The sequence below is a fragment of the Rhamphochromis longiceps genome, linkage group LG18 (assembly GCF_057381845.1).
Source record: "Rhamphochromis longiceps isolate RC_006_pf linkage group LG18, R_longiceps_female_GT1.1, whole genome shotgun sequence".
NCBI lineage: Eukaryota > Metazoa > Chordata > Actinopteri > Cichliformes > Cichlidae > Rhamphochromis > Rhamphochromis longiceps.
In genome coordinates this window covers 14,397,995-14,424,499 of record NC_140574.1, presented here as the reverse complement: position 1 = coordinate 14,424,499, position 26,505 = coordinate 14,397,995, and the positions used below count along the sequence as shown (strand labels likewise).

General features: G+C 39.1%; 2 protein-coding genes and 2 non-coding genes across 4 annotated transcripts; 2 read left to right on the top strand and 2 right to left on the bottom strand.

The window, feature by feature from the left end:
• Window positions 1-3,829: 3,829 nt before the first annotated feature.
• oprk1 (opioid receptor, kappa 1) lies at window positions 3,830-10,853 on the top strand. Its single transcript, XM_085388512.1, has 3 exons — window positions 3,830-4,639; window positions 5,220-5,572; window positions 7,766-10,853. Exons 1-3 carry the CDS (start codon window positions 4,401-4,403, stop codon window positions 8,302-8,304), a joined length of 1,131 nt encoding a protein of 376 aa, XP_085244638.1. The 5' UTR covers window positions 3,830-4,400; the 3' UTR covers window positions 8,305-10,853.
• Window positions 10,854-13,679: 2,826 nt separating this feature from the next.
• chmp5a (charged multivesicular body protein 5a) lies at window positions 13,680-24,672 on the top strand. Its single transcript, XM_085389496.1, has 8 exons — window positions 13,680-13,847; window positions 14,199-14,303; window positions 14,393-14,439; window positions 16,043-16,136; window positions 16,400-16,471; window positions 17,760-17,868; window positions 23,764-23,879; window positions 24,213-24,672. The coding sequence occupies exons 1-8, from the start codon at window positions 13,779-13,781 to the stop codon at window positions 24,261-24,263; spliced, it is 663 nt and encodes a 220-aa protein (XP_085245622.1). The 5' UTR covers window positions 13,680-13,778; the 3' UTR covers window positions 24,264-24,672.
• Window positions 19,267-19,358, bottom strand: trnar-ucu (transfer RNA arginine (anticodon UCU)). The gene is given in 2 exon segments: window positions 19,267-19,302; window positions 19,322-19,358. It is a non-coding gene; the product is annotated as a tRNA-Arg (tRNA).
• Window positions 20,048-20,139, bottom strand: trnar-ucu (transfer RNA arginine (anticodon UCU)). The gene is given in 2 exon segments: window positions 20,048-20,083; window positions 20,103-20,139. It is a non-coding gene; the product is annotated as a tRNA-Arg (tRNA).
• Window positions 24,673-26,505: the final 1,833 nt, after the last annotated feature.

The following is a 26,505-nucleotide window of genomic DNA, read 5'->3' as shown; positions in this document are numbered from 1 at the left end:
AAGTGATAGCAGAGCTGTCTGTTTTAATTTTTCAGAAATCTCTCAGTCAGAACATGGGCAGGGATAGCTCAGTAGGTAAAGTGGTCGCCCCATGATCGGAAGGTCGGCGGTTCGAATCCACTTAACGGCTACCCTGAGGTACCCCTGAGCAAGGTACCGTCCCTACACACTGCTCCCCGGGCGCCTGCTTAGTGGGCTGCCCACTGCTTCACTGAGTGAATGGGTCAAATGCAGAGAAAAACAAGTAATTTCCCCATGGGGATCAATAAAGTATCCATTATTATCATGTTTAGGTGGAAACTAGCGAGCTAACTTCTAACTCCGTTAAATTGTATATGTTCTGTTTTCATGGATGCCTGGATGTTAAACTTAATTGTTACACCTGATAAAGCAGCAATGCTGATCATTTTATTAAAGATGAAAGACTTTACACAGTAGTCATAATGCTCCGACAATCCATCAAGCAGTATGGCTTCGTATCTTACTAAAGTCGTACTAAAACATTTTTTGACAGATTTTTGAATGCCGTGTACCACATAAAATCGGTTCAAGATCAGTAAGCACAACCAGAATTCATACATAAGGCGCACCGGATTATAAGGCACACTGTTGATTTTTAAGAAAATTAAAGGATTTTAAGTGTGCCTTATAGTCTGAAAAATACGGTAGTTATAAAACAGCTTGGTAATCATGTGCAAAGGAACTGTTTATTTTAAGAGTTGCAGCATTCCATACTACTAATCATTTTACTACATTAGTCATGGAGTTCCACAGGGTTCTGTACAGGGACCATTATCTTTTTATTTCCCGTAGCCAACATTATTTGAAAATACTGTATTTTTTTTTTCTTTGCTATATAGCGGATACCTGGCCACAGACCGTTATTAAGCCAAATAACACAAATCACTTAAACTATGAACGAGTGGTACATTCCATCTCGAAACAGGACATTTTTAAAACATTCATTACTTGACCGTCTCTGATTTGCCTAAAAACATTATGCTCTAAAGTCCAGACATGTATAATGATTCCTGTGATTTTTTAGTTTATATCGAATACTTTTCTAGATATTGATACTTTTAAAAAGCACTGTTCTCCCACTTCCAAGCCTTTTTTCTTTCACTTTGAAATCTGAGGCAATGATGAACATGAAAAACTATTAAAGATAAAAGCATGATATTTTCACCTGCCTTTCCTACCATTAAATTGAATCAGGAGCTGTAATTTGGGACAGATGCATCAAAAAATGTTTGAGTACTGGCTCTTTAAAATACAAAAAAAAGTCTCATATTTGACTACACACTACTAAAGAAACTCCACATTGCAAAAAACAACTAGTGACAATTTCAGAGGAGTATATAGTGGTGCAAAATAGAGCATGTAGAATATTTTTTAACATTAAATTATTATTCACAAAATTGTGCAAAATGCTGGAAATGGGTTGAAAGACCATTTTTCTGTCTGGCATTATCTTTCCCTCCATAACACTGAGGAACCTGGGAGTTACTTTTGGCCAGGATATGTCCTTCAGTGTGCACAATAAACAAATATGTAGAATTTATTTCTTTCATCTCTGTGACAGTGACAGTGAAAAACTAGTTTGTGCATGTGTTACTCTGAGGCTGAATTTAATTCATTGCTATCAAGTTGTTTAAAAAATAAGTTCCCTGAAAGCCTTCAATCGATCCATGATGATGCAGTGCGACTACTAACAGGGACAAAAACGAGAGACCCTATTGTGCCTATTAGCTTCTCTTAACTAGCTCCCTGTTAAATCAACAGTTAAATTTAAAGTTCTTCTAGTCACATGCAAGGTACTGAATACTGTTAAAGAGTGTTAAAAATAAATAAATAAATAAAATCAAATTAAACTGAATTCACAGGATTTCACATTTCATAAGACCATTTTGTATAATATAATGATGGTGATGTCACTTGGTGTATTGTGTAAGATTTATTTACCCACAGAGATTTATCACCTGGCTCTACAATATCCCGCAGCTCTGTGGAAAATTTTAGCATCTTTCACCATATTTTTTTTAAATACAGTAGCTTCACTCATCAGCTTCAGGCAGACAGATGTGTTTAACAAAAATACGTCATGTTGGATTACAGAAGAAACCTTTTAAACTGACCTCTTACTTACCCTTAACTGTTTTGCTGAACTGCTGAAACAACACAGTAACCTTAAGGCTTTAAACCAGGTGAATATGTGCTCTGCAAGCGGCAGTTTTTCCTCTGTGTAACCGAGAGTGGGTGGGAAGGCAGATATTTTGAAGATTAATCAATAATATAGTTGTAGGATTAAAGAAGTATTACTTTGTTGTTGGGAAGAGGTTGTGTCTGGGAAGCACATTGTGCTTTTTTTTTTAATCTCCAAAAGCTGCACGCAAACCGTAGCTATCTTTTTTCTGTTGGTGCAATCTTTCAGTGAATGCTAAAGTGGAAACTAATACTGCATATGGAAGGACAGTTTTCAAATGGAGCTAAATAAATGGAAAATTTCAAAATGCGACACTAATCAGCAGGTGAAGAGCTCTTGAAAGAATTATTTTTTTTAAATAGATCATTTGGGAAATCCCCAACAAAAAGTGAAATTAGGTTGTTTCACTGAAAGTTGTTTCATCGTTAAAGTGAAGCATCTTACTGAAGAGATAGGGTCTTGGGCTCACTATGCAAAGTGGAGGAAAATGCGAAAAGGAATTCCCTCTTGACCTCATCTACAGGAAGTTACATAACAAACATTTCCTCTCTTCCTCTGGAACGCAAATGCATATATATATATATAAAACTGTTTCAAGTGCCAGAGGAACAGTAGCAGATTGCATCTATGTGCAAACAGACCTTTGGCACTTCACTTATAAGACTGAGGGTAAACACTGTAACTGCCTCCTTCCTTCACTCGCAGAGGAAAACGATGCGATTCTCAAGGTTCAAGTGGGATTTGCATCAAATATTTGTACAAAAAAAGCAACAACAACAACACAGGACATCTCACAAAGTCAAGTCCGTCCTTGACAATAGAAACACACCTACAAAAAGGCCTTGTCACTCAAGTTACACCTGGCCATGATGGGTCTCTAAGCAACAACTGTCAATGCATGAAACGAAGGAAAGGAAACAGCACACGCTTAATTACATGCTGGTTGGAATCTGTCTGCTGACTGTTGGGGGAGAAAGGGGGAGACAGGTTACATGGGAATAGCCTGTAATATCGGGACTGGTGCTTTCTTTATTTGCGATGGTAGTGATTCGTTAGTTTGACATCTCAGTGTTTTTACATTTTGTGTTATTGTGGGGTGGACGAGTAGATCCATGTTTTCGGGTAAAGTTAAATCAATAAAAGAGACAATGCGCAAGGAAAATGTTTTTACGGAGATTAAAGGCAAAGCTGAAAAATGAGACTTCTCTACTGTTGCAGCAAAACTAATTCCGGTTAAAATTGGAAACAAGAATGTTGATGAGGTGACGATCACTTTCCCCCCTCTTTTTTCCCGTGAAGCCGCGCAAAGTAGCGTCCTTTGTTATCGCTCGTTTCCGCTCAGGCTGTTTCATATGCATTGCATTCATATATATAATTTTTTGGTTAGATCGCCTGACGTCTGCGTTAAAATGTCTTATAACCTTCAGCAACCAGGACTCTGTATTTTTTGCACTGCGGTGGTAGCTCTCACGTCAGTTGGCCGCAAAAACAGGAATTCATAACATTATGTTTGAACACACAGAGGAAAAAAATACATTTTAAAGATTATTTTCGTTATTTTGTGTAGCTTAAAGGGTGGTTTAACGGTCAAAGTGCGTTAGTCACTAGTAATGCAAGTACCAGAAATAAAACAAAAATGGTCCAAATTTAGATAAAAGAGTGATAAACGGACTGTGTTTCTATCTAGCTGTTATTCCTGTGGTAAGAGTCCTTATTCTGGCTGGATACTCTGTCATATCTGTTGGCGCTACCTCTGATGTCACTGAATGAGCAGTGCGGGCTTCCAGTGCGCACCTTCGGGGACGCAGCAGTGGCACAGCCAGTGGATTGTGCTGTGCGTTCGCCAACTACCCGGAAACCTTTTGTTTCTCACGTTTTTCCTCGCATCCGGATTTCAGTCCGTGTTTGCACTTCTGCTCATCCGCCTGGGTTTATTCCAATGAACTTTTTTGGAAGCGGGAAAGCAGGTAAGGTGGTGTCACACTTGTGTAATTATGTCCTTGAGCGCGTTGTGTTGGCTCTTGTTCTCTCACACAGATCCCACAGTATGTGCTAATGGAAAAAACTGCCCTGTTTTTTTTAAACAGTCGCCAGATATTCTGCTGTCTTGGTCTGCACCAAATTAAGTTGAACGGTCAGTTTACGCCCAACAGCAGCAGCAGCAGCAACAGCAGCGGCGGCGGCAGCTTTCAGCACCATGGAGAGCAACGTGGTGCACATCTTCAAAGAGGACCGGTGTCCCTCGGGCCAGCCGGGGGAGTGCATCCCAAACTTTACCTGGCAACCTTCGGATATTTTCAACTACACTGCCAACGCCACCTGGGATGCTGAACCCGAGCCAATGTCGCCCATCATCCCCATCATAGTCGCCGTTTACTCCATAGTGTTCGTGGTGGGCTTAGTCGGCAATTGTTTGGTGATGTATGTCATCATAAGGTGAGCTATCAGCTTTGAAATCGTGTTATCTGTTGTGTGAAAGAGCATGATCATCAGCTTGAAACCGAGTGCGTATCTGCAGGAGTAGCTCATAAAATGGGAATTCGGTGCGCACTGATCAAGTCCTTTGCAGTGTGTTTGCTCATGTGTTTTCAGAAAAGCATTAAGTTTGGTATCACCTCTACTCGGGTCTGGGACATACATCAACAGAAATGAGGTTTAAAATGAAGCAAATGTTGGATTTTTGTCGTTTCTGCAACTGTATAGTGCATGCATATAGTGTGTTTTCTTGTTTCAAACACACACACACATACACACACACACAGAGATCGATAGATAGATAGATAGATAGATAGATAGATAGATAGATAGATAGATAGATAGATAGATAGATAGATAGATAGATAGATAGATAGATAGATAGATAGATAGATAGATAGATAGATAGATAGGGTTTTCCCCCATGTTGCTTCCCTTTATTATACTGAACACATGATTTAATCACTCTCGCTTCCCCCCAGATGAAAGAAAATCAAAGAGAATCGTGTTTACTTCTACTCTCCCCACTCCTCCCCCCCAGATACACAAAAATGAAAACAGCCACCAACATCTACATCTTTAACCTGGCCGTGGCTGACGCCCTGGTCACCACCACCATGCCCTTCCAGAGCACCGACTACCTGCTCAGCTCCTGGCCGTTTGGCGAGATAGCGTGCAAAGTTTTCATCTCCATCGATTACTACAACATGTTCACCAGCATCTTCACCTTGACCATGATGAGCGTGGACCGATACGTAGCTGTGTGTCACCCTGTTAAGGCCTTGGATTTCCGGACCCCCGTCAAGGCCAAGATCATCAATGTTATCATCTGGGTGCTGTCGTCGGCTGCTGGGATCCCTGCCATGATACTGGGCAGCACCAATACTAATAACGGTATGACCATTTCATGCACTGGTATGACCCTACCTCTGTTCTTTATCTAATTTTTATATGTTTTTTTTTTTTGGTTATATTTCAGTTTATTTATAGTCTGTCTGCTGTAGAGACAAATTACCTTGTTCTGTACTAAGGAGACTAATATGCGATTTCATGCTAAAAGCTCTATATAATTTACAGCTGAGAATTATCTCAATTGGCTACTTCACATTCAATGAACAGGGTGTTCTATAGGTCTGATGACAGCCTATTAGCTACTTGATTTGCTGAAGCTATGACAGAGAAAATGGGTCTTCCTTTAGAAAGGTTATAATAGAAGAACATATTTTCTTTCAGCAAATGTCTGAAATTCATCTTTACAATGAAATTCTATTGAGTACAAGACACTTTATCCAAAGACTTGCTCATGAATCTAATTCTGGACTTTAGTTTCCTCAATTGACAACTTTTATGCATCACAGGATCTCTCTCACATTGTCATTTCTAAGCCATGCTGGTGGCAGGACAGGAATTTAAAGGAGCCCAAAAGGATCATAATCATAATCAAATACAGAACGAAGGATAAAATAGCATGAAATTTTTTTTCAAACTATGTCTACTGAGAACATAATACACACCACTTTATTAGGTACACCTGCTGAGCTGGACCTCTGTTTGCCTTCATAGTTGCCTGAATTCTTAGTGGCACAGATTCAAAAATACGCTGGAAACATTCAGAGATTTTGGTCCATCTTGACATGATAGCACTAGGCAGTTGCTGCTGGCCATTTGAGCACAGCGAACACAAGAAATCAGTTTGGGATGATGGTATTGTGTGTTATCCTCCTGGAGGCAACCATCAGAAGATAAGATAAGATAAGATAAGATAAGATAAGATAAGATAAGATAAGATAAGATAAGATAAGATAAGATAAGATAAGATAAGATAAGATAAGATAACCATTATTAGTCCCACATGTGGGAAATTTGTTAATGACTACACCGTTGGTTATAAAGGGACAGTTGTTCAGGAACAATAATAAGGTAGACTGAGGTGTTTAAACAATGCTCAGTTTGTGCTAAGGAGCCCAAAGTGTGCCAAGAATATATCTCTCACCTCAATACCCCACCAGTAGCCTGAAACGTTGATACAAGGCAGGATTATGCTTTCATGTCATTTATACCAAACTCTGACCCACCAGACTCACCAGTTTTTTCAGTCTGCTAGTTTCCTGCATATTGTCACCTCAGTTACCTGGTCTTAGCTTGCAGGAGTGGTTGCATCGGTGGTCATTTGAATTACTGTCTCATCAGATCAAAGCAGTCTTTTCTTTGTCCTCTGACCTCTGACATCAAAAAGCATTTTCACCCAGAGAATTGCAACACATTGGATATTTTCTCCAATGTGTTGCAAAAATATTTATGAGATATTTTCTCATAAAACAAGCCATGGTTGTCCCTGAAATTCTCAATGAAACAGCATGTTTAAAGTCACTTGTCTGCATGTCTAAATGGTGATCAGCTGATTATATATTTACATTAACAAAGAGATAAACAGCTCTATCCAAACAAGTGGCTTGTGAATGTAAAATGTCTGAGAAACTAAACAGTTTTTCATGGTGTTTATGAATGTATTTTAGTGTTTTATAGCCAGACTTTAATGTTTACAAACAGTTTAACTGACCTAAATCGGGTCGGTTAAATTTTAACCCAGTAAAGCCAGAACAGGGAAATAATTTCCAGAAAAATTCAATTTGTTTTTTAAACTGGAGTGTTTAGAGCCTTCTGACAATTAAAAAGAAAAAAAAAAGACTTTACATACCTATTTGCATATATGACTTTTAATCATATTCACTACATCCAGCATTTTTGTGAAATGCATTAGGTGTTCAGGGGGGAAAAGAAATCGCACTGACGATGGAGGTCTCAAAAACTCACAATAACTCATGTGTCAGATATAATGCATTTGGAGTTACAGGGTTAAGTCATATGTTTTTTTTACTGCTATTAATGCCCTGAGAGTAACACTTCCTTCATATCCATCACCTTCATGCTAATAAACACAAGAAAACCATTCACTAAACATCTCTATGCAATTTTAAAGATGTCAATTTGACATGTAACTTTGAACATGTCAATCTGACATTAGCGTGTCATTTTGAGCATTTCCTGCTGTGTGTTCCTATAACTGCATTCTTCTGTAACTAACAGGGACTACAGAGTGTGCTTTACAGTTCCCTGATCCCTACATCTACTGGGACACGCTGATGAAGATCTGTGTCTTCATCTTTGCATTTGTGGCACCGGTCATCATTATAACTGTCTGCTACACTCTGATGGTCATGAGGCTGAAGAGCGTGCGGCTGCTGTCAGGCTCACGCGAGAAGGACCGCAACCTGCGTCGCATCACCCGTCTGGTGCTGGTGGTGGTCGCCGTCTTTGTGGTGTGCTGGACACCCATTCACATCTTCATCTTGGTCAAGACGCTGTCAACAAATGTCCCCGAGACCACGGCTGTTATGGCCGCCTACTTCTTCTGCGTGGCGCTGGGCTACACCAACAGCAGCCTTAACCCCATCCTCTATGCTTTCCTGGATGAGAACTTCAAGAGATGCTTCAGAGACTTTTGCTGTCCCAGAACACAAGGACAAGGTGACTGTCATGGAGTGAGCCGTGTGAGAAGCACTCTGCGGGATCATTCTTGCCCTGCAGAAGCTCGGGGAGGCGTAAAGCAAGCCAGGCCCGTATGACTAGCCATGGACATGTCCTCTATGCCCTATCAGAGCTGGGAGGACTCCAATGAGCTGGGCTTAACTCAAATCACTACAGCTATCTGAGATAAAAGCCAGAGTCAGGGCCAGATTTTTAGCTCTGTATCCAGCACGTTGGTCAAATAAGCCAAAAACATGTTCACTTAAAAGATTAGCCTGGTGCTAATCTATGTTTTATTCTTACTACACAAATCCCATGAAAAGGCCACAACCAACAAAGATTGGAGCTTCTAATTTTCTGTACGCTACTCTGCTGCAATGAATGAGTCACTAAAGTCGCTAAAAAGTATTAATTCCTCACTAAAAATAGTCACCAAGGAATAGACTTCAGTCGTGTTGGAGACCACAGAACACAGATAATTAAGCCTTAAAAGAATGAACTGTATGTAATAGTACACAGAGACGACTTAAATTTTTAAAAGATGCACAGACATGAATAGGCTTCAGTTCAAGTTATGTAAAAAAAATTCTTGACAGAAAGATGAACCTGTTGGTGGTTTTGATATTTAAGTATAAAAGAGTTTAAAGTCCCACTCGCAAGTTTATCATTATAAGCGTGATGTTACTTTTTTATTGTGTTTTTTTTTATCTTCTTTTTAAAAAGAAATCATATTCAAAGGATAGTGGGATGCATCATCATTATGCCCATGCTAAATAGTGATAAGACGTATACAGGCAAAATACTACATTAATCAGAAGTCTTTTCAGAAAGCCATATTATTTGCCAGAAAATTGCATCAAAAATATAACACTGACCCCACAAACACACTCAAGAAGTCCAGGTCTGTGAAGTGGATTTGCAGTACTCCTTGTATCCTTAAGCCTTAATGCAAAAATAAAATGAGTTAGTTACAAACAGGATAACAACTAAGACAAAAACCCATCCCTGTCTAGTTGCTGTGAATGTGGAAATTAGCTACAGAAATTGAAATCATTATTTTTACTGCAAACATTAAAGTCGAGTCCCAAAAGGTTGATTCTGTTCATCTGGACGCAGCGTTTTCAGTGGGAGAAACATTTCGTCACTCATCCAAGAGACTTCTTCAGTCTCAGCTGACTTTAGGTTTCCCCAACCTAATAAACAGTACATTTGCACAATGACTGAAACTAGCCCAGTGAATCAACCTGTTGGGATTTAGTAACTTGATGCATGCATCAAGACATTAAAGTCAGGTATTTTGACACCGCAGTCTGTGGAGAACTACTCGCTTTTGGAGACTGCCTCGAGTGGCCAATTGAGGAAATGCAATTTTTGCACCTTTTCACATTGTTGATGGCAACACTGCAAAGATGAAGCCAGATGTTTAAAGAAGATAAACACGTTTTTTAACTAGACCTGTAAACTGTCTGGGCTTTCATATTAACATGAATAAGATCAAAGCTCTTTAAGAAACTGGATTAAAAAAAAAAGGGACTATCCCTGATGATGTTGGGAACAATGTGCATTACTGTGTGTCATTGTTTTATAGATGTGCATTGCAGTTTGGTGCTTTGGTGTTAAAAGTGTGTGAATAGTCCTTTCACTCTGACAGTTAACTAATGTAGAATATTTAATAGCCTCTCAGGGAGTAATCCTCTGATATTCACGACTTAAAACGCTGAAGAGAGCGAATCAAAGTATTTTCTCCTTGACCCGCTGCTTGACTTTGACGACGGCTTCGTTGTCAAAACATCAGTAGGTATTGTTCTTCAGTTGTAGGCTCAGTTTGAAGCTGAACTGTATTAACTGCATCTTTGAACATTTAGAGCTGTGATGCTGCAGTCTCTTTGAGATAACAGGACACAGTGTCCGCCTTTTCTCATCTACTCTGAAACTAGAACCGCATGTAAAAGGAAAAAAATGGGCAGAGGGCTTTAAGGCAACCGCCATCAGGACAACAGTGTATTGTATCTACACAACAGTGCTTTCAGCATTTAGTGCAATTTAATGTCTATACTGTAAATTTCCTCTCAACCTGTCACCATAGTCTGGACTTGGTAAATGTGTGTTTGTGAGTTTATGTGCTGAAATGTGACACGGAGCATTATATTCTAATGGCAACACATCGGCTCTTTCAGCTTTACATACATTTTTCATCAGCCGCAGACATTCTGTATGAAACAGTTTGTTATTATGGCCATCGCTCTTTCACTGCACACAAATACTGAAAGTTTTTTTTTTATGGTGTGTTAAATTCCTTCCATTTTAGATGGTTCAAAGTGCTTCGTAATGGTCTATGATAAGTCTTTCTTTCATCTTTGTGAAACGATTTACTGACTCGTCCTTGTTTGCTGAACTTATTATTGTAGCTGTTCTAGTAGCCATCAGGTCACCCAGATTTAATCAAATAAACTCTTAAATGTAATGTAATATATTTACCTGTTTAAATCTGATAAAGATATAGTGTTATAGCAGAAGTTGTGTTTTGTGCCTTGTTTGTGTGCCTTATCTTCTGCACCAGAGTTCAGCTGTTATGCTTGTTTAAAATAAAATAGCAGGTAGATTTTAGCACTTACAGTTTAAGACTTGTTATTCTTAAAGTACAGTTTATCCCATATGAGCTTAGTAGCTGTAGCATTATGTAAGAGGATTAACATCTTACAGAGGATATGTGTTGTTATGATATGTTTCTCTTAATTATTCCTCTAATGCTATTACATTATTTGATGCAGCACAATATCAGCTCATTAATGTCTAATGCTGCTGCTGCTGTGGATGTTTGGACATATTTTGATGTATCTTTGAGCTTTGGATGTCAAAAACATGTTTCACACATGCACAACTAAGTCACAATAAAGCTGAGAAATGTGAGATTCAAGGTGAATACAAAGGAGAGCTTCAGTTCAGTCTTCAGTTATATCAGCGTGGGCACAAGGAAGTTTTTTTTTTTTTTTAAAGCTTATTTGTCAAAAAAAGTGGTAGGAAGACTGTATACCCCACCTCCTCAGTGCTTCTATTTTTCAAGGTATTATTAAGTAAATTCAATTCAGATACAATGTTAATGTTTCCATGGTGAACACACTGAGGGAGAGGCAGAGGTCCATGCTTGTTGTGCTAATTGTATGGCACTTTGTGTAGTCGGCCTCGTGGAAGAATCTGCACTGACTGTAAGTTCAGCCCCTGTGTGAGGACTTTAATGATATGTTGGCACTGCTGTGACCTTCCTATCTTTTTATTTATCTTGTTGATTTGTCTTGATTTGTGTTTGAGCTTGTGATTAAGACGGGGTTATTACTATCTGAAGGTGTGGGGAAAAGAACAAACCAATATTTTGGGTTTTTTAATTTGTTTTTAAATTGTTAACAATATTCTATTTAATTATACTAAGTTGTTAAAAGTTGGCTTAAAGCCATTTCTACTACAATTTAACTATCCACTCGCTGTTTATTTATGGTAGTTGAAATAAAATGTTGCCTAATGTGAAAACTGTTTATGTTGCTCTTATAAAGTCAGATATTCTGTGACAGTTAAGAGGTTGGGATGGATGTTGTTGATTCAACAATATATAACTTTGTAATGCTTTGTAATGCAAATCATAATCAATAATTGCAACAGATGAGAAAAAAATAAAGAATATTTGGAACACTGGATAGACACAAATGAAAAAATGTTATCCTGCTGATGAGAGATAAGAAAATTGTCTCGTAGCTAAAAAGGAAAACTTAAATACACTGAGAATGAGCTTGGAGCGACAAAGGCAGCTCCCCAACTGCAGCCACCACACAGCCAAGAATGAGCCACTTTATTTTTCAAACACTATCATCGGCTGTGCAGGTTTTTATTTACTTTTTATTACAAAAGGACTGTTTGTTTGTTTTTTCATTATTTCTACAGTTGCCATTTGTGAAAGGCTTCCAGATGAGGTGCCCCTCCTTACAGCAGCTGACAAATATAATGGTGCACAGATAAAAGGGATTCTGAAGGATTTTAGAGGCAAATTAAATCAGTCGGTCCTTACGTGGATTGTTGAAGCTGACAGCTATAATTACAAAGATTACTGCATTTTTCTACTCACTGTCTCCCAAGGTGCAAGTGCATTTGCAAGCCATTACATTTAGCCAGGTTCAGTAATAAGCTCTGCCTTCTAATAAGGATTGAACAGGTGCCTACTCATTGCTTGCCTCATAAGCCATATACTAAAAATGAAAGTGCTGGGAAAACAGAATTATGTGTATTAGATTATATGTAATTATGTCATATTAACAGGCTATTAACAACTGTTTAAAATAGAACCCAGTGAGGACATAGATATAGATATCTTACTACATGAAGACTGGTTTTGGGATGTTATGAAAGGTAAATGGAGTGCTGGGGAGGAGTTTTTGAGGAAGGAAGGAGCCAAAATGTCAAAGCAAGTGTCATGCGTGCTGATCCATGATAAATATAACTAGAGACATTTTTCAAAACCTGCCGACCCAAAACAGCATTTAGCCTCCGTCACATTGTGTTTGACACCCCAGAGTTAAATCATTAAATTAATCAAAAAAGAAAAGACATCTCAGAATCCCTCAGATTTGCCTTGTCCATTGGAGTCACCATTCATCCATTCATCTTTTTAAGCCCTAATCCTCCTCAGATGACACTGGGAACAGATTGGATTGTCCATCACAGCTATACAGCCAGTTAACCTGACATGCATGTCTGTGTATTGTATGGGGAAACCAGAGCACCCCAGGAAAACCCACTCAGGCACATGGAGAAAATGTAAACATGCAGTGACTACAGCTGACTAGCAGGTTCAAATTCTTGCTCTGGGTAGGCATTGCTAATAAGTGCACCAGCATGCTGCTCTGTCTGGAGTAATGACTCTATAAAAAGTTACATATGGCCCATTCTTTGAAAGAATTTTTAAACATGTAAAAGTCTAAAAACTATTACAGGAACCAGGAGGAATTAATTTGCATGACTTCCACCTTTTCTCTACATGGACTGGAATGCAGGACCTAAATACTTCTACCTCTGAGAATAGATATGCAAAGCATTAGCAATGAAATTTACAACTTACAAATCCTGAATAAAAGATGCCATATTATAACGCAGTACCAACCTTTCTATAACTACTCATTTCAATGGAATTTTACTCCGTAGAGAGCAGTTTTTAGTCTTTGGGGATTATACATTAAAATCAATAAATAATAACATGCTCTTGAAAGAACCAGATTAAAAGATAAAATCTAAAATCTAAGTAAAACCTACATTTGTTGCCATTTTATTTGCAGTGGGGGAGTAACAAAGCCTGATGGTGGATGCAATCTGTGGGGACAAAAGGTTCTCCCTGGAAGCTGCAGTGCCTCTGCTCACCGCTAAGTGGCAATAGCGCGTCTAAAATCTCATTGGTCACAAGCGTTTGCACCAACCAATGGAAATATTTTGCGTCTGAACCGTTGCTTCCGGGTGTCTTCAATGAAAAAATCTCTTTGCATTTGATGCTTTTTGTGTTTTCTAAGGTAAGCTAAAGGCTGACGTTTAGAAAATGAACCGAATATTCGGACGAGGAAAACCCAAAGCGCCTCCTGCGAACCTGTCGGACTGTATCGGCACTGTGAGTACTGTCAGCCTGTGAGCTTTTGTTGTTTATGTCCATATTGTGCGACCTAACGGTAGCGGTGCATAGCTAGCATGGTTACAAAAGGCTTGTCAAAACAGCATCCGTGCCAACTAGCTCAGAGGCTACAGTTAGTCAGCACTTTGGGCTGGAATAAAAGACATTCAGCCCAGACTGTGAAGTAGGGATGTGTTTGTTAACCACAGCTCTCAATTATGTTCCAAGCTTTTACCTCTCTAATTTTTTTCTTCTAATGCACCCACATACAGGCATGGCGTTTTAGCACAGTGTTTTGTTTGCCAGGACGCTGGAAATCATTACCTCTAATTGATCTCTTCCTCGCTCCAGGTGGATGCGAGGGCTGAGTCCATTGAAAAGAAAATTGGCAGGCTAGATGCGGAACTCTTGAAGTACAAGGATCAGCTGAAAAAGATGAGAGATGGGCCCTCGAAGGTAGGATACATGATGTTAACTTTGGGTGTTTAAAAGGCTAGAAGACAAATACATCGATGTTATTTATTTATTTTTGCTTTCAATTGCAGAACATGGTGAAGCAGAAGGCAATGAGAGTCCTGAAGCAGAAGAGAATGTGAGTCCTTCACTGTGCAAACATCTGTATGCTTTATCTCAAAGATGTGAGCACGATAGCCTCTCTGATACATACACACACATAGATAGATAGATAGATAGATAGATAGATAGATAGATAGATAGATAGATAGATAGATAGACATAGTGTGGATGTTGGCAAATAAGAGGAAAGTTTTAATATGTTAATATTTTGGAGATTAGGTTGAACAAAAAATTAAGCCTGTAAACTAAAATCATCTAAACAAAGGTTTATTTCACCATACGATTTAAGTGAATTGCAGGTACTGATTTGTGACAGAAAGATAACAGCAATAGTGAAAGGGAATGTTTATAAGATGGTTGTAAGACCCGCTATGATGTGTGGTTTGGAGATCGTGGCACAAGAGGTCAAGCTGGAGGTGGCAGAGTTAAAGATTTTGAGGGTTTGTATTGGAAGTAACCACAGGGACAGCTCAGGTTGAGCAGTTTGGAGGTGAAATTAAAGCGTCAAGGTTGCAATAGTTGAGTGATGTCCAAAGGAGGTCCAGTTGAATATATTGGACAAAGGATGTTGAATATGGAGCTTCCAGGAAGGAGTTAAACAGGACGACCACAGAGGAGGTTTATAGATTTAATGAAAGAGAACCTGCAAAGGGTTGGTGTGACAGAGTAGGGTGAGATAGAGGCAGATGATCCGCTAAAGGGAGCATCTGAAAGAAGAAGAAGCCGTTACAGGTAAAGACGAAAACATCAATGCATGAAGTGTTGAATCTGAAAGAAAACAAAACACGACTCTCCTCCTACCAGATCTGCCAACCCAAAGCATCGTGAGGAGGTAGTAAAAGTGAGTTCTTATATAAGGAGTGAGCAAGTGAACTAAATCAGGCAAATGTGGAGAGACAAATGAAGTCAACTATTTAAATGTCTCACACACGAATTATTGTGTCATATATCTATCGTAATAATAAAAACTGCTTTGTTTAGGGCTGTAACTGTTGATTATTAACATCATAGATGTCAAACCTAGGGCTAAATATTTTTGGCTCTCTAATTGGAGCTGTAAAATTTCATAACAGCTCACATGTCATATTAAACAATCAGGCTCACCGCCACAGTACCTCAGAGCAAACAAGCTTGCTAACACTGAATGCAACAAAGAGTGTAAGCAAGTTGAAGATCGTCATTCGATGAAACTAACAGAACCAAATTATCTCAAAAAGCAGCAGCTTATTTTAGTGGCAGCTTGGTCACATTGCTTCCATTAAGGCAGACTTGTTCCCAGTGGTGTTTCACTTGGCCAGTTTTGTCCTTTGTCACCAGTTTTGTTCATAACTTTCACAAACAAAATTTCTTGGTGCAGCTAAGAAGTCAAGGGCATTAGGTCCATCTGCAGATGCAATCTATCCTTTTTGCAGATGATGTGGTTCTGTTGTCTTTGTCAAGCGATGACCTCCAGTTCGCACTGGGGCAGTTTGCAGCCGACTGTCTCACCCTACTCTGTCGCACCAACCCTTTGCAGACGGCTGGGGTGTGAAAAGCTCTTGATTTTACGGTAACATAGGAGTGTAATAATGTATGTAAAGACTCAAATGTATTAAAGCATCTGTATTGTTTTTACATAGGTATGAAGGTCAAAGGGAGCAGCTGGCTCAACAATCCTTTAACATGGAGCAGGCAAACTACACGATCCAGACATTAAAGGACACCAAAACAACAGTAAGAGTCACACAGCATGACTCCAAGACTCCAACTTTTTAGTTGCTGTTAAGCACTTTTTTCCAAATCACAGCTTTCATACGTACCAAACATCTAGATTTCTGACATACTATATTGTATCGCTAAGCTTTTGATTTTGTCCATTCATTAAACAAATCTCATTAGAAAGTTCCCTGGTTGTGGTAGTGGATGTGTTCAGATTGTCTGTACCTGATGAGAAAATGTTGTCAGCGACTAAATCCACATGTATTTTTTGTCCCCAGGTGGAGGCCATGAAGATTGGTGCCAAGGATATGAAAAAGGCTTACAAGGACGTCAGACTTGATCAGATTGATGTATGTTTGTCTAAACCAGAGCTTCCCAAAGTGTGGGACCCTGCAGAGCCATTGCAGGGGGGGTGCGGTATGAAAAGGGGAAAAAAAACAAAACGCTTGGACACTGCTAGCACGGGGCGCCCACACAAACGCAAAGCAAGAGATGAAGCATAGCTGAATATGTTTCCAAACCAACTTCATTCTAAGCCAATGACTAAAAAATATGGTGAAGCATATCTTCCCTTTGGTTTCACCTGCACAAGTGCCGAGGTAGGTCTCCCTGCAGAATTGGTTTTCCCTTCGTCGGGAGCAGCGCTGGGCTGTTCAAATCACGGACAAACAGGATCCTACGTTCTTGATTTGAATATTATTACACAGGAAAAAAAACAACTACACGTAAAATAATCACACCGTGACGCCTCTGCCTTTCTAAATGGAGGGACAGTAACTGTGTGTGTGTATGTAAGCGTGTAAAACCTGCAGATAGTCAGAAAAAGGCACACACCTTTGACGTTGCGTGACGAACTCTGCATTCCTCGTCCACACGTAAACGCAAAAAAGGAGTTTTAAAAAATCTCAGTTTTCGGTGATTCGAAACGCCTTTTACGTGTGGACGAAACAGCTGCGCTTTCAAAAATGCCTGTGTAGGCGTGGACGTAGCGTTATTTTATTACTACCTGTCATTTATTCCAGATTACTTGTATTTGCTTAATTGTTTACTAAATGTTTGAGGTGTGAAATAAACCACAATGGAGCAAAATATGGGCGTGTGTGGTTGGAGGATGTGTGCGTGCGCGTGGGGGGGGGGGGTGAACATTTTTCTTGTAAAACAAAGGGGGGCCTAGCAAAAAAGGTTTGGGAACCACTGGTCTAAACTATGAATGCAGTCATTAGCCAAAAATGGGGAGATACTTGAGGCCAGGAGAATTGCTTACTGCATGCAAAGCATCAATTGTAAGAAAAATCACCTCACATTACATCACATTTCTGCAACACTTACACTGTACTCTTAGCAGCAGCCAGATTCAGCAATTTATCAGCTCTTACTGTATAATTAAACTTGCTCTGATTTCAGAACCCTGCAGTAACAAAATGAGTTAATAGTTTTGTTTAAATGAGTTCTAATCAACACACTTAATAGGTCTCATTTATTTTCAGTGCCCCCTGCTGTTATGTGATTCTCTCTTCCTATTTGTGCAGCAGTCGATTAAAAACTGATGAAATTAAAATTATGATTTTACATGCAAGATAAAAGTTAAAATCTCACAGTTGAGGCATTAAAAGTGAACACAAGTATTTGGACTTCCAGGATTTACAGGACCAGCTGGAGGACATGATGGATGAAGCCAATGAGGTACAAGAAGCCCTGAGCCGCAGCTATGGCACTCCAGACATCGATGAGGAGGATCTTGAAGCAGGTAAATGTACATTTTGTTGGCAGTTTTTCATTTAGGGTGCATTAAAGTGAACAGTCGCAGTGACCAGTGTTGGTCAAGTTACTTGAAAAAAGTAAGCAGTAACTAATTACTGATTACTTCCCCAAAAAGTAATCCTGTTACATTACTGATTACTTATTTTCAAAAGTAATTAATTAGTTACTTTTTAAAAACACAATTTACAACCTGAATAGGTGATAAAGCAATAGATCTTTCAGCCCAATTCTACTTTTTCTGCATAATACATTATATAAAACGTAATCAAATGGAAAAGTCTCTATTTAAAACTCGTTTTATTAGTTTTAATCTTTTAACTTTATGCATCAAGCAAAAATTAAATTATACGCACCATTCTCTGACTGGAAGAAATTTGTTTAACATTTAAACCTATTTTCTGCATATTCCAGCACATAAAATAAAATATTTTTTGTGTTTACACTCACTCTTTCAAATAAATCCAAGTGAAACAGCAGAAAATAAATAAAATCAAAGACTCAGCAGTCCTGTTGCTCTATTTTCACCTGTATAGCAGGTGGATGTTTGCCCTGGTGCAGGTGTGCCACAGCAGTTAGTGGAAGAATCCGCGAGTTTGTCTGTGAATTTTCCATTCCGTTGCAGCGTACTCGGTGCTTGCTCGGAAGTTTATGGGTTTTTTCGCTGTAAAAAGACGTTTTCTTCCCACGCAGTGAACGCTAATGTTTTTGTGACTTTTTACGGAATCAAACTCAAAGTAAGGTCAGTACTTCCACGCTTTAAACGCTGCACACTCATACTCTCTGTGTTACTAAAATCATGGTTTTAGTAACGCAGCGTGCTTACGGGAAAGTAACAGTAATCTAATTACCTTTTTTGCAATAGTAATCCCTTACTTTACTCGTTACTTGAAAAAAGTAATCGGATTACAGTAACGCCTTACTGCCCATCTCTGGTTGTGACACATAAATATGTCCAGTGACATATTTTGTGGGTGGAGCCATTGTGACCAGACATTTTTTTGTTTGGTTTTTGTGGAACAGACTGATGTATTACCTATAGCTAGAGCGACGAACTTCAAATATAGCCATGTAATGAAAATATAGCCGTTCCCTATGGTATCAGCATCCATCCAGAGACCATGCAAACTCCACACAGGAAGGCCAGCTGATTCAAACCCAGGACCCTCTTGCTGTGAGGCAATGATGTTAACCACCAAGACACGGTAAGCCCAGCCCAGCTGTTATAGGGCAAGAGGCAGGATCTATCCTGGATATGTTACCAGTTTATCACAGGACATTTGTGGTATAAGACAATGATGCTAACCACCCTGCCACTGCACTACACCACAGAGATGTCAACTCTTTAGATGCATCTGACTTCCATAGTGAGGAAAAGTTAAACTTTTGACTCTAGTGGGACTCGAACCCACAACCTTTGAATCACTCCTTAAGTGTATGCTTAGAAGTCCAATGCGCTATCCATTGCGCCACAGAGCCAGATGTGTGACCTTGTCCTGTGTCACTTGTTGACAAATTAGATTCCTCTATGACTTTGAAGCAGCTTCTGTGTTCAGAGTTTCCCTTGAATAAAGGAATAATGACGGAACAAAGTCTGGACTTTCTGGATCCATAATTGCCTCCTGTTTTCACACGTCCATTCAGGTTCTTCCACTTCTCTCTCACCAGTCTATCACAGAAATGCAATTAACCTTTCACACTAATTAACCTAACTTGCAGAATACCTGGATGCTCCAGGTAATCCCACAGTCATCTCTTATTTTTGGTTCTGGAGAGTGGAAATTCCCTCTTGGATGCTAAAGTCTCAGATTATGTGATGACATCACATCTGAGTGATTAGCTTCCATGGATAGTGGTGTCTATACAGATTTGTTATTTGAGACAGAAAATTTTCTTGTAGTTTCAGTATTAAGATGTACATGACTTTAACATTAAGAAAACACATGTAACTTCTACATTAAGAAGTCAAGGGTTAGACTCTGGTGGGACTCAAATCCACAACTTTTGAATCACTGCTGAAGTGCTTGCTTAGAAGTCCAATGCGCTAGCTATTGCGCTACAGAGCCAGATGTGTGCCCTTGTCCTGTGTAGTAGCTTCAGTACTAAGATGTACATGACTTTAAAGTTACGAACAAACATGTAGCTTCTACATTAAGAAGTTAAAGGTTTGACTCTGGTGGGACTCGAACCCACAACCTTTGAATCACTGCTGAAGTGCTTGCTTAGAAGTCCAATGCGCTATCCATTGCGCCACAGAGCCAGATATGGTTTCACCTGTTTTACTTTTTGTCAGATGTGATCTGACCATTTAAAAAAAGTGGTATGTTAAAATGTATGTTGAAGTGGCTCCTATGGACTGAGTTTCCCTTGAATAAAGGAAAATCTGGACTTTGAAGATCCATTGATTCCTCCATAGTTGTCAGCCATCCATCCAACTTCTTCTATTTATCTGATTCAGGGTCGCTGGGGGCACTGGTGCCTATCCCAGCTGTCATGGGGTGAGAGGCAGGTTCTACCCCTGGTCAGCAACAGGTCACCAATCTGTCACCCCATGTGCGACTTGGGACTGTGGTAGAACCCACGCTGACACAGGGAGCGCTCCTCACAGAAAGGCCACGGGCTGGAGTGGAATTCAGAGCCTTTTTACTATGAGATAACAATAGCAATCTTAACATGAACTACAGTAACCGATTTAAAAGCCCAACCTCAAGAAAAATGCTTCATGTAAACACACCAGTTGGAAGATTCTGAGAAATCCAGACAGTGGCATTTATTTCCATCAAACAAAACAGTTTCTTCTTCTACTATTTCTAGGAAGTTAGACAATTTGGTGCACGCCATTTCAAACATTTGATGTTTATGCACATCATGATCTATCTACCCAAGTTTGTATCAACAAACTATTTGGTTCGTTTTGATGCTTCAGTGCTTCTAATACGCTAATGAAATTAGAGATGGACCGATCCGATATTACGTATCGGTATCGGTCCGATACTGACCTAAATTACTGGATCGGATATCGGAGAAAAATAAAAAATGTAATCCGATCCATTAAATATCACGAAAGCACCTCACAAAACTTGCAACACGCCGTAACTCGCCTCAGAACGTTAGCACGTCGGAGCAGTATGCATCACGTGATAGAGCGGCTGTGGCGTGCGGGACCTGTCGGTGGTCTGGATAGCATTTGGAGCTTCGCTAGCAACCCGGCATTTCATCTCCGACAAAGTTATCCCGAGAGAAGTAAAGCAAATGTGTAAGTCCATCTCTGAATGTTTGTAAAGCATTCCTGCGTTAAGCTTAACAAGCGATATATGGAGCGACTTCCTCCTCTTGCTGCTACTTCAATCATGAAACTGCTTAATGATCAGCTGATCGGCTTTTCTGTCGTGAGTCTCTCTTGTTTGTTTTTGGCCCACTTTGCACCAGAAAGAGCAAACCAGCGGTTGAACAACAGCAGCACGTTTAAGCTTGATCAGCTGCTGTTAGAATTTATTTAATATTACTTTCTACTTGAGGATCTTTTTCTACGTAGCTGACGCTGGTAACTGTGCAGGGGCGGATCTAGCAAAGTTTAGCCAGGGGGGCCGATAGGGCATTAACAGGGAAAAGGGGGCACAAAGACATACTTTTCTTTCTTATTCTCATTTAAAATGTCTAGCTTTTAATAAATAATTATCTGACACCCAAAGTTTTAATTTGATGTAAAATGAATAGAAGTCAATTACTGTATATAGTGACTATTAAGTCTAATATACCCTAGTAAGCTATAGTACTTTTTCCTTTGGGAAGGTACCATCTGTGCAGTCTGCAATTTTGTTGAAGAAAGATGTTGAATCTATTTAATATTTTAATATATTGAAAAAAATAATTGATTTCTGTGCATTTTTTTTCACACTGCATCAAATTAAGGTTGATTACGTCGATTAAGCATCATGAGGTGGAGCGTGAGGGGTGGTTCCCTATTTTTTATTTATTTATTTTTGTTGTTGCTGGGAGTTGGAACCCTATTAGTTAGGTTGCTTAATATTTATGCTAAGTACTCTTTAAAATACCAGAATAGGGAGGATGGTGTAGGTTTAAGTTTATTAGATTGATCAGTATTGCTGAACTATGAAATATTTTTTTTGCATACAGGTATAACAGAATAGCTTTAGTGTAGTTGTTGTTTTAAACTTGAGTATGAACTTATACAAAATGCAGCAAGATATTTAAAAAAACAGTTTTGTTGATTAAAAAACACTATATCGGATTCATATCGGTATCGGCAGATATCCAAATTTATGATATCGGTATCGGTATCGGACATAAAAAAGTGGTATCGTGCCATCTCTAAATGAAATAGTAACTAATGTAATGTAAATATCTACTAAAAGTGTTGGCTTGTCAATGACACACCTTATATATTCAGACTCCTTATATTGGGCCTAAAAAGCCAATACTACTTTCTGATGATGCATGTAACTTCTACATTAAGAATTTAAACGTTCAACTCTGGTGGGACTCAAACCCACAACCTTTGAATCACTCCTGAAGTGCTTGTTTCGAAGTCCAATGCACGGTCCAGATGTGAAAGGTTGTACTGTGTCATATGTTCATAAATCTAATTCCTCTGTCAATTTGAAGCAGCTCCTCCATAATTTTCCCTTATAAAAAAAAGAGGGAATATATTTTAGACTTTCTGGATTGTTGCTAGAACCTAGCCCAGCTGTGATAGGGGAAGACACAGGGTACACCTCGGATCTGTCACCAGTTTATCACAGAGATACAGTCAACCACATACAAGCACCCATGTAAACATGTACATGTAAACTGTCTTATCTCTTATTTGGTTTTTAAGCAACTGGAGAGTGGAAATCCCTTCTTGTATGCTAAAATCCCAGAGCTCAATGCTAAGTTATTAGCTTCCATGTATAGTGATGAGGACTTCTTATTTGAGTTAGAAGTTGCCTTGTAGTTCCGTTCTTAAGAATTACATAACTTTTACATTAAGAAGAGGTTAAAAGTGTTGACTTTGGTGGGACTCACACCCACAACCTTTGAATCACTCCTGAAGTGTATGCTTAGAAGTTCAATGCACTGCCCATTGCCAGGTGCGAGAAGATGCCCTGTGCCATTTTTTGTCAATTGTGATCCGTCCATTAAAAATGTGGTAAATAGTGACTAAAGTAATTTAAAAATCTACTAAAAGTGCTAGCTATTGCATAGACATGCCTTGTCTATGCCGACTTGTTATTTGAGGCTTAACCCAGTAACTAAAATGCCTTTTCGTTAGATGCATCTAACTTCTATAGTGAGGGAAAGTTAAAGATTCAACTCTGGTGGGACTTGAACCCACAACCTTTGAATCACTCCTTAAGTGTATTCTTAGAAGGCCAATGTGCGAGCCATTGTGCCACATGTGAATGGTTGTCCTGTGTCACTTGTTGTGAAATCTGACTCCTCTGTGAATCCGAGGAGCTTATGTGGACTGAGTTTCCCTTATATAAAGGAAAAAAGAGGAAACAAAGTCTGGACTTTCTGGATCCATGGGTTCCTCTATTGTCCCATTCATTCAACTCCTTCCACTTGAGGGTTGCTAGAACCTATCTAAAATGCCTTTTAGTTACATTCTGGGAAGGCAATATTTTATGATCCTGTATTTAGGCACATAAAATCTCTTTTTCAGGAGATACACTGGCACTGTTGTTTGAATTCTGTTTTATATCACACTCATTCTCTGCCTTCTTTGCCTCCTGGGGCTCTTTCTCAGATTTCAGCATCCACGATGTGGAGCTTCCAGGACAGCTTGGATCTCTTTTTATTGAAGCTAAGACCTCTTTGCTAGTGTGTAATTTGAGCAATGATCTGGAGTATTACAGTGACAGTACCACTGTGGTTTCAGAGCTGGATGCACTGGGTGATGAGCTGCTGCTGGATGATGACACCTCTTACCTGGATGAGGCCTCAGCTGCCCCGTCTATCCCTGAGGGAATCCCCAGTGACAGCAAGACAAATAAGGTGACAGTCTACAGAGCTCAGTTTTCATGACATGAAGGGCAGGGTTGTGGAAAATACATGAAAGTAAAATAAAAAGTAATCACAAAGAATTTTTCCTACTTCAAAATGGACCTTTGGGGTGTGACTGTGTATGTAAGCAAACTATTAAACCTGCCATGAATTCTGGTGCCAGTTTCTAATCCTGTGTATGTGTTTGGTAGATTAACTATAATGTGCAAAACTAAGTTTTTTCCAGTCCACTCTATTGTTTAAACACAAACCTGCTAAGTGAGTAACACTTGAAATGTAAGTGTTTTGCTCGTGGCTGATGTTTTTTTCTTCTTTTGTGTTCAGGATGGTGTGCTCGTGGATGAGTTCGGCCTCCCTCAGATTCCTGCCACATAAACAAGAAGCAAATAAAAACAGCTGCACTCGAACTGAAAACACTTTTATATGTAGAGTAACATTTATACATGCAAAACCATTTGATGTGAGAACACTACAATTTGGAGGCTGTTCTGGTTTCAGGTTGTGTATTGTTACTTCTACCGTGCTGGCATGTGGCCTTGTAACATACTAAACCTTTTTTTTTTTAACATAATTCCCTTCATCTTCTCTTTCTTTCATCATCAACAGCTTGTCTGTGTCGTTCATTAGTGTTCCTTAGTGTTTATTTATTTCTGTTTGTTATTAATTTTGTGTGATTTTTAGTCACTAAGATCATGTCTGCATTCTCAAAAGTGGAGGTTATTCACACTTGGGCTGTTTAAAATATCTGCAGGGTTATTTGAAACATGCAAAATAAAAATGTTTGTTTTAAATCAGCTGTGAGTTCTTAATTTATGGCGTATTTGTTCATCCTCCTCTATCTTGTTTTTAGCTCTTAAGTAGACATTGCTAGTACCACGTTGCCGTCAGCCTGTTTTAATTCTCCATGGCATAGATTCAACAAGGTGCTGGAAACATTCCTCAAAGATGTGGTTTATCCATGATGTGAGTCTCCTGCTCCACCACATCTGGAGTCCATTTGAGTACAGCGAACTTGCTGTCATGTTCAGGAAACTAGTTTGAGATGATTTGTGAGAAACAGCTATCAAAGGATGGATGCTTTTCTGTGGGTGTGGTCATAAAGGGATGGATTTGGTCAGCAACAATACTCAGGTAGGCTGAGGTGTTTAAACGATAAGTGTGTCAAGAAAATATCTTGTTATCCTGTTCTTAGGTGACATGGAATGGTACCAGGTGTGGTGTTCTGTTACTGTAACCCATCTGCTTCAGGCTTGAGAGCTCTTGGCCATACCTGGATGGCAAGAAGTGGACCTTTCATTTTTTCTGTTGCCATGCTATGATCAGTGTAGCCATTCTCCTCTGACCTCTGGCATCACTGAGTAATTTCCACCTGGAGAATTGTCGCTCACTGGATGTTTTCTCTTTTTTGAACCATTCTCTATAAACCCTGATGGTTGTGTGGAGAAATCCCAGTGAATCAACAGTTTCTGAAATACTCATACTAGCCCGTCTGGCAGCAACAACATACCACATTCAAATTTACTTAAGTAGGGCCATACCAGTGAAACGCCCCTTTCTCTCGGTATAAAGTAGTTTAAGTGCACTACTTAAACTTCTCTGAGATATCTCAGTATAAGAAGTGCAGTTTAAACAATGCGTCTTGTTTTTCTCTCCATGATAAAGAAAATCTGCTGTACATAATGAAGCAAATGTGTCAGCACAACTCTTTGGGCTTAAATTGTAAAAAGAAAAAGAAAAATTAATTATGGGAAATGTTCTGCCCAAACTGTCATGTAAATAGAAATTACAGTTAAAGGTCCAAAATGTATTTATGTTTCCAATTGTGTTTCAGATTGAAGTCTTTTTTTTTTAGATTGAGGCCATTTTTCGCATTACTGCCATTTGATTGGCTGACTACATATTTGCATTCACAAACAATGGCCTAATATACCTAATATATACCACATAAGTGACCAGTGGATGTTTGTATTATTGGGTCTATCTTACAATATAAAGCGCCTTGAGGCGACTGTTGTTTGGGTTTAGTGATGCGTAAATAAAACTAAATCGACTTGAATTGTAAATATCTTATATAGTTACTTTAAACCTCAGCACTTCAAGCAAATCCCTAAAAGTGCCTTACAAAGGATTTTCACCCTGGTACAAATAATCTTTTACTCACAGTTAACAAGTAACTGTTCTTCACTTATAAGGACATCATTGAAGTGATTTGGAAACAGCCTGGTATTACCAGCAATCGAGTTACACATGTGCTCTGTGGGACAAGAACCTACAACATTTGTTAGCGCTGATACAGAAACTACATTTGCGAAACAGCTAAACATATCACGACTCTGCGTTATTTTATCTGTTTTGTGTTGTTTAACATCATGAATTCAGACCTATTTTGGCCATGTAAAAAATCATTATAGACTTGTAATGTTATAATTGTTGCAATGTCTGCTCCCCCACTGGCCACGTCTGTCATCACGTTTTTTAATCTCAATGACACTTTTGTTTTTAGCCCTTGATCCTCAGATGTGGTAGACTGGAATGAGATAATGTGAAAGACACGAAAGCACCGATGAGCTCGGGCACATAACCAAAGACATATTCAGGAACATCATGTAAGCATGAT

Coding starts and splice junctions, on each gene's coding strand:
- chmp5a (XM_085389496.1), top strand. CDS start 13,779: ATGAACCGAATATTCGGACGAGGAAAACCCAAAGCGCCTCCTGCGAAC. Junction 13,848..14,198: donor TGTCGGACTGTATCGGCACT/GTGAGTACTGTC, acceptor TCCTCGCTCCAG/GTGGATGCGAGGGCTGAGTC. Junction 16,137..16,399: donor TAAAGGACACCAAAACAACA/GTAAGAGTCACA, acceptor TTTTGTCCCCAG/GTGGAGGCCATGAAGATTGG.
- oprk1 (XM_085388512.1), top strand. CDS start 4,401: ATGGAGAGCAACGTGGTGCACATCTTCAAAGAGGACCGGTGTCCCTCG. Junction 4,640..5,219: donor GTGATGTATGTCATCATAAG/GTGAGCTATCAG, acceptor CCTCCCCCCCAG/ATACACAAAAATGAAAACAG. Junction 5,573..7,765: donor CAGCACCAATACTAATAACG/GTATGACCATTT, acceptor TGTAACTAACAG/GGACTACAGAGTGTGCTTTA.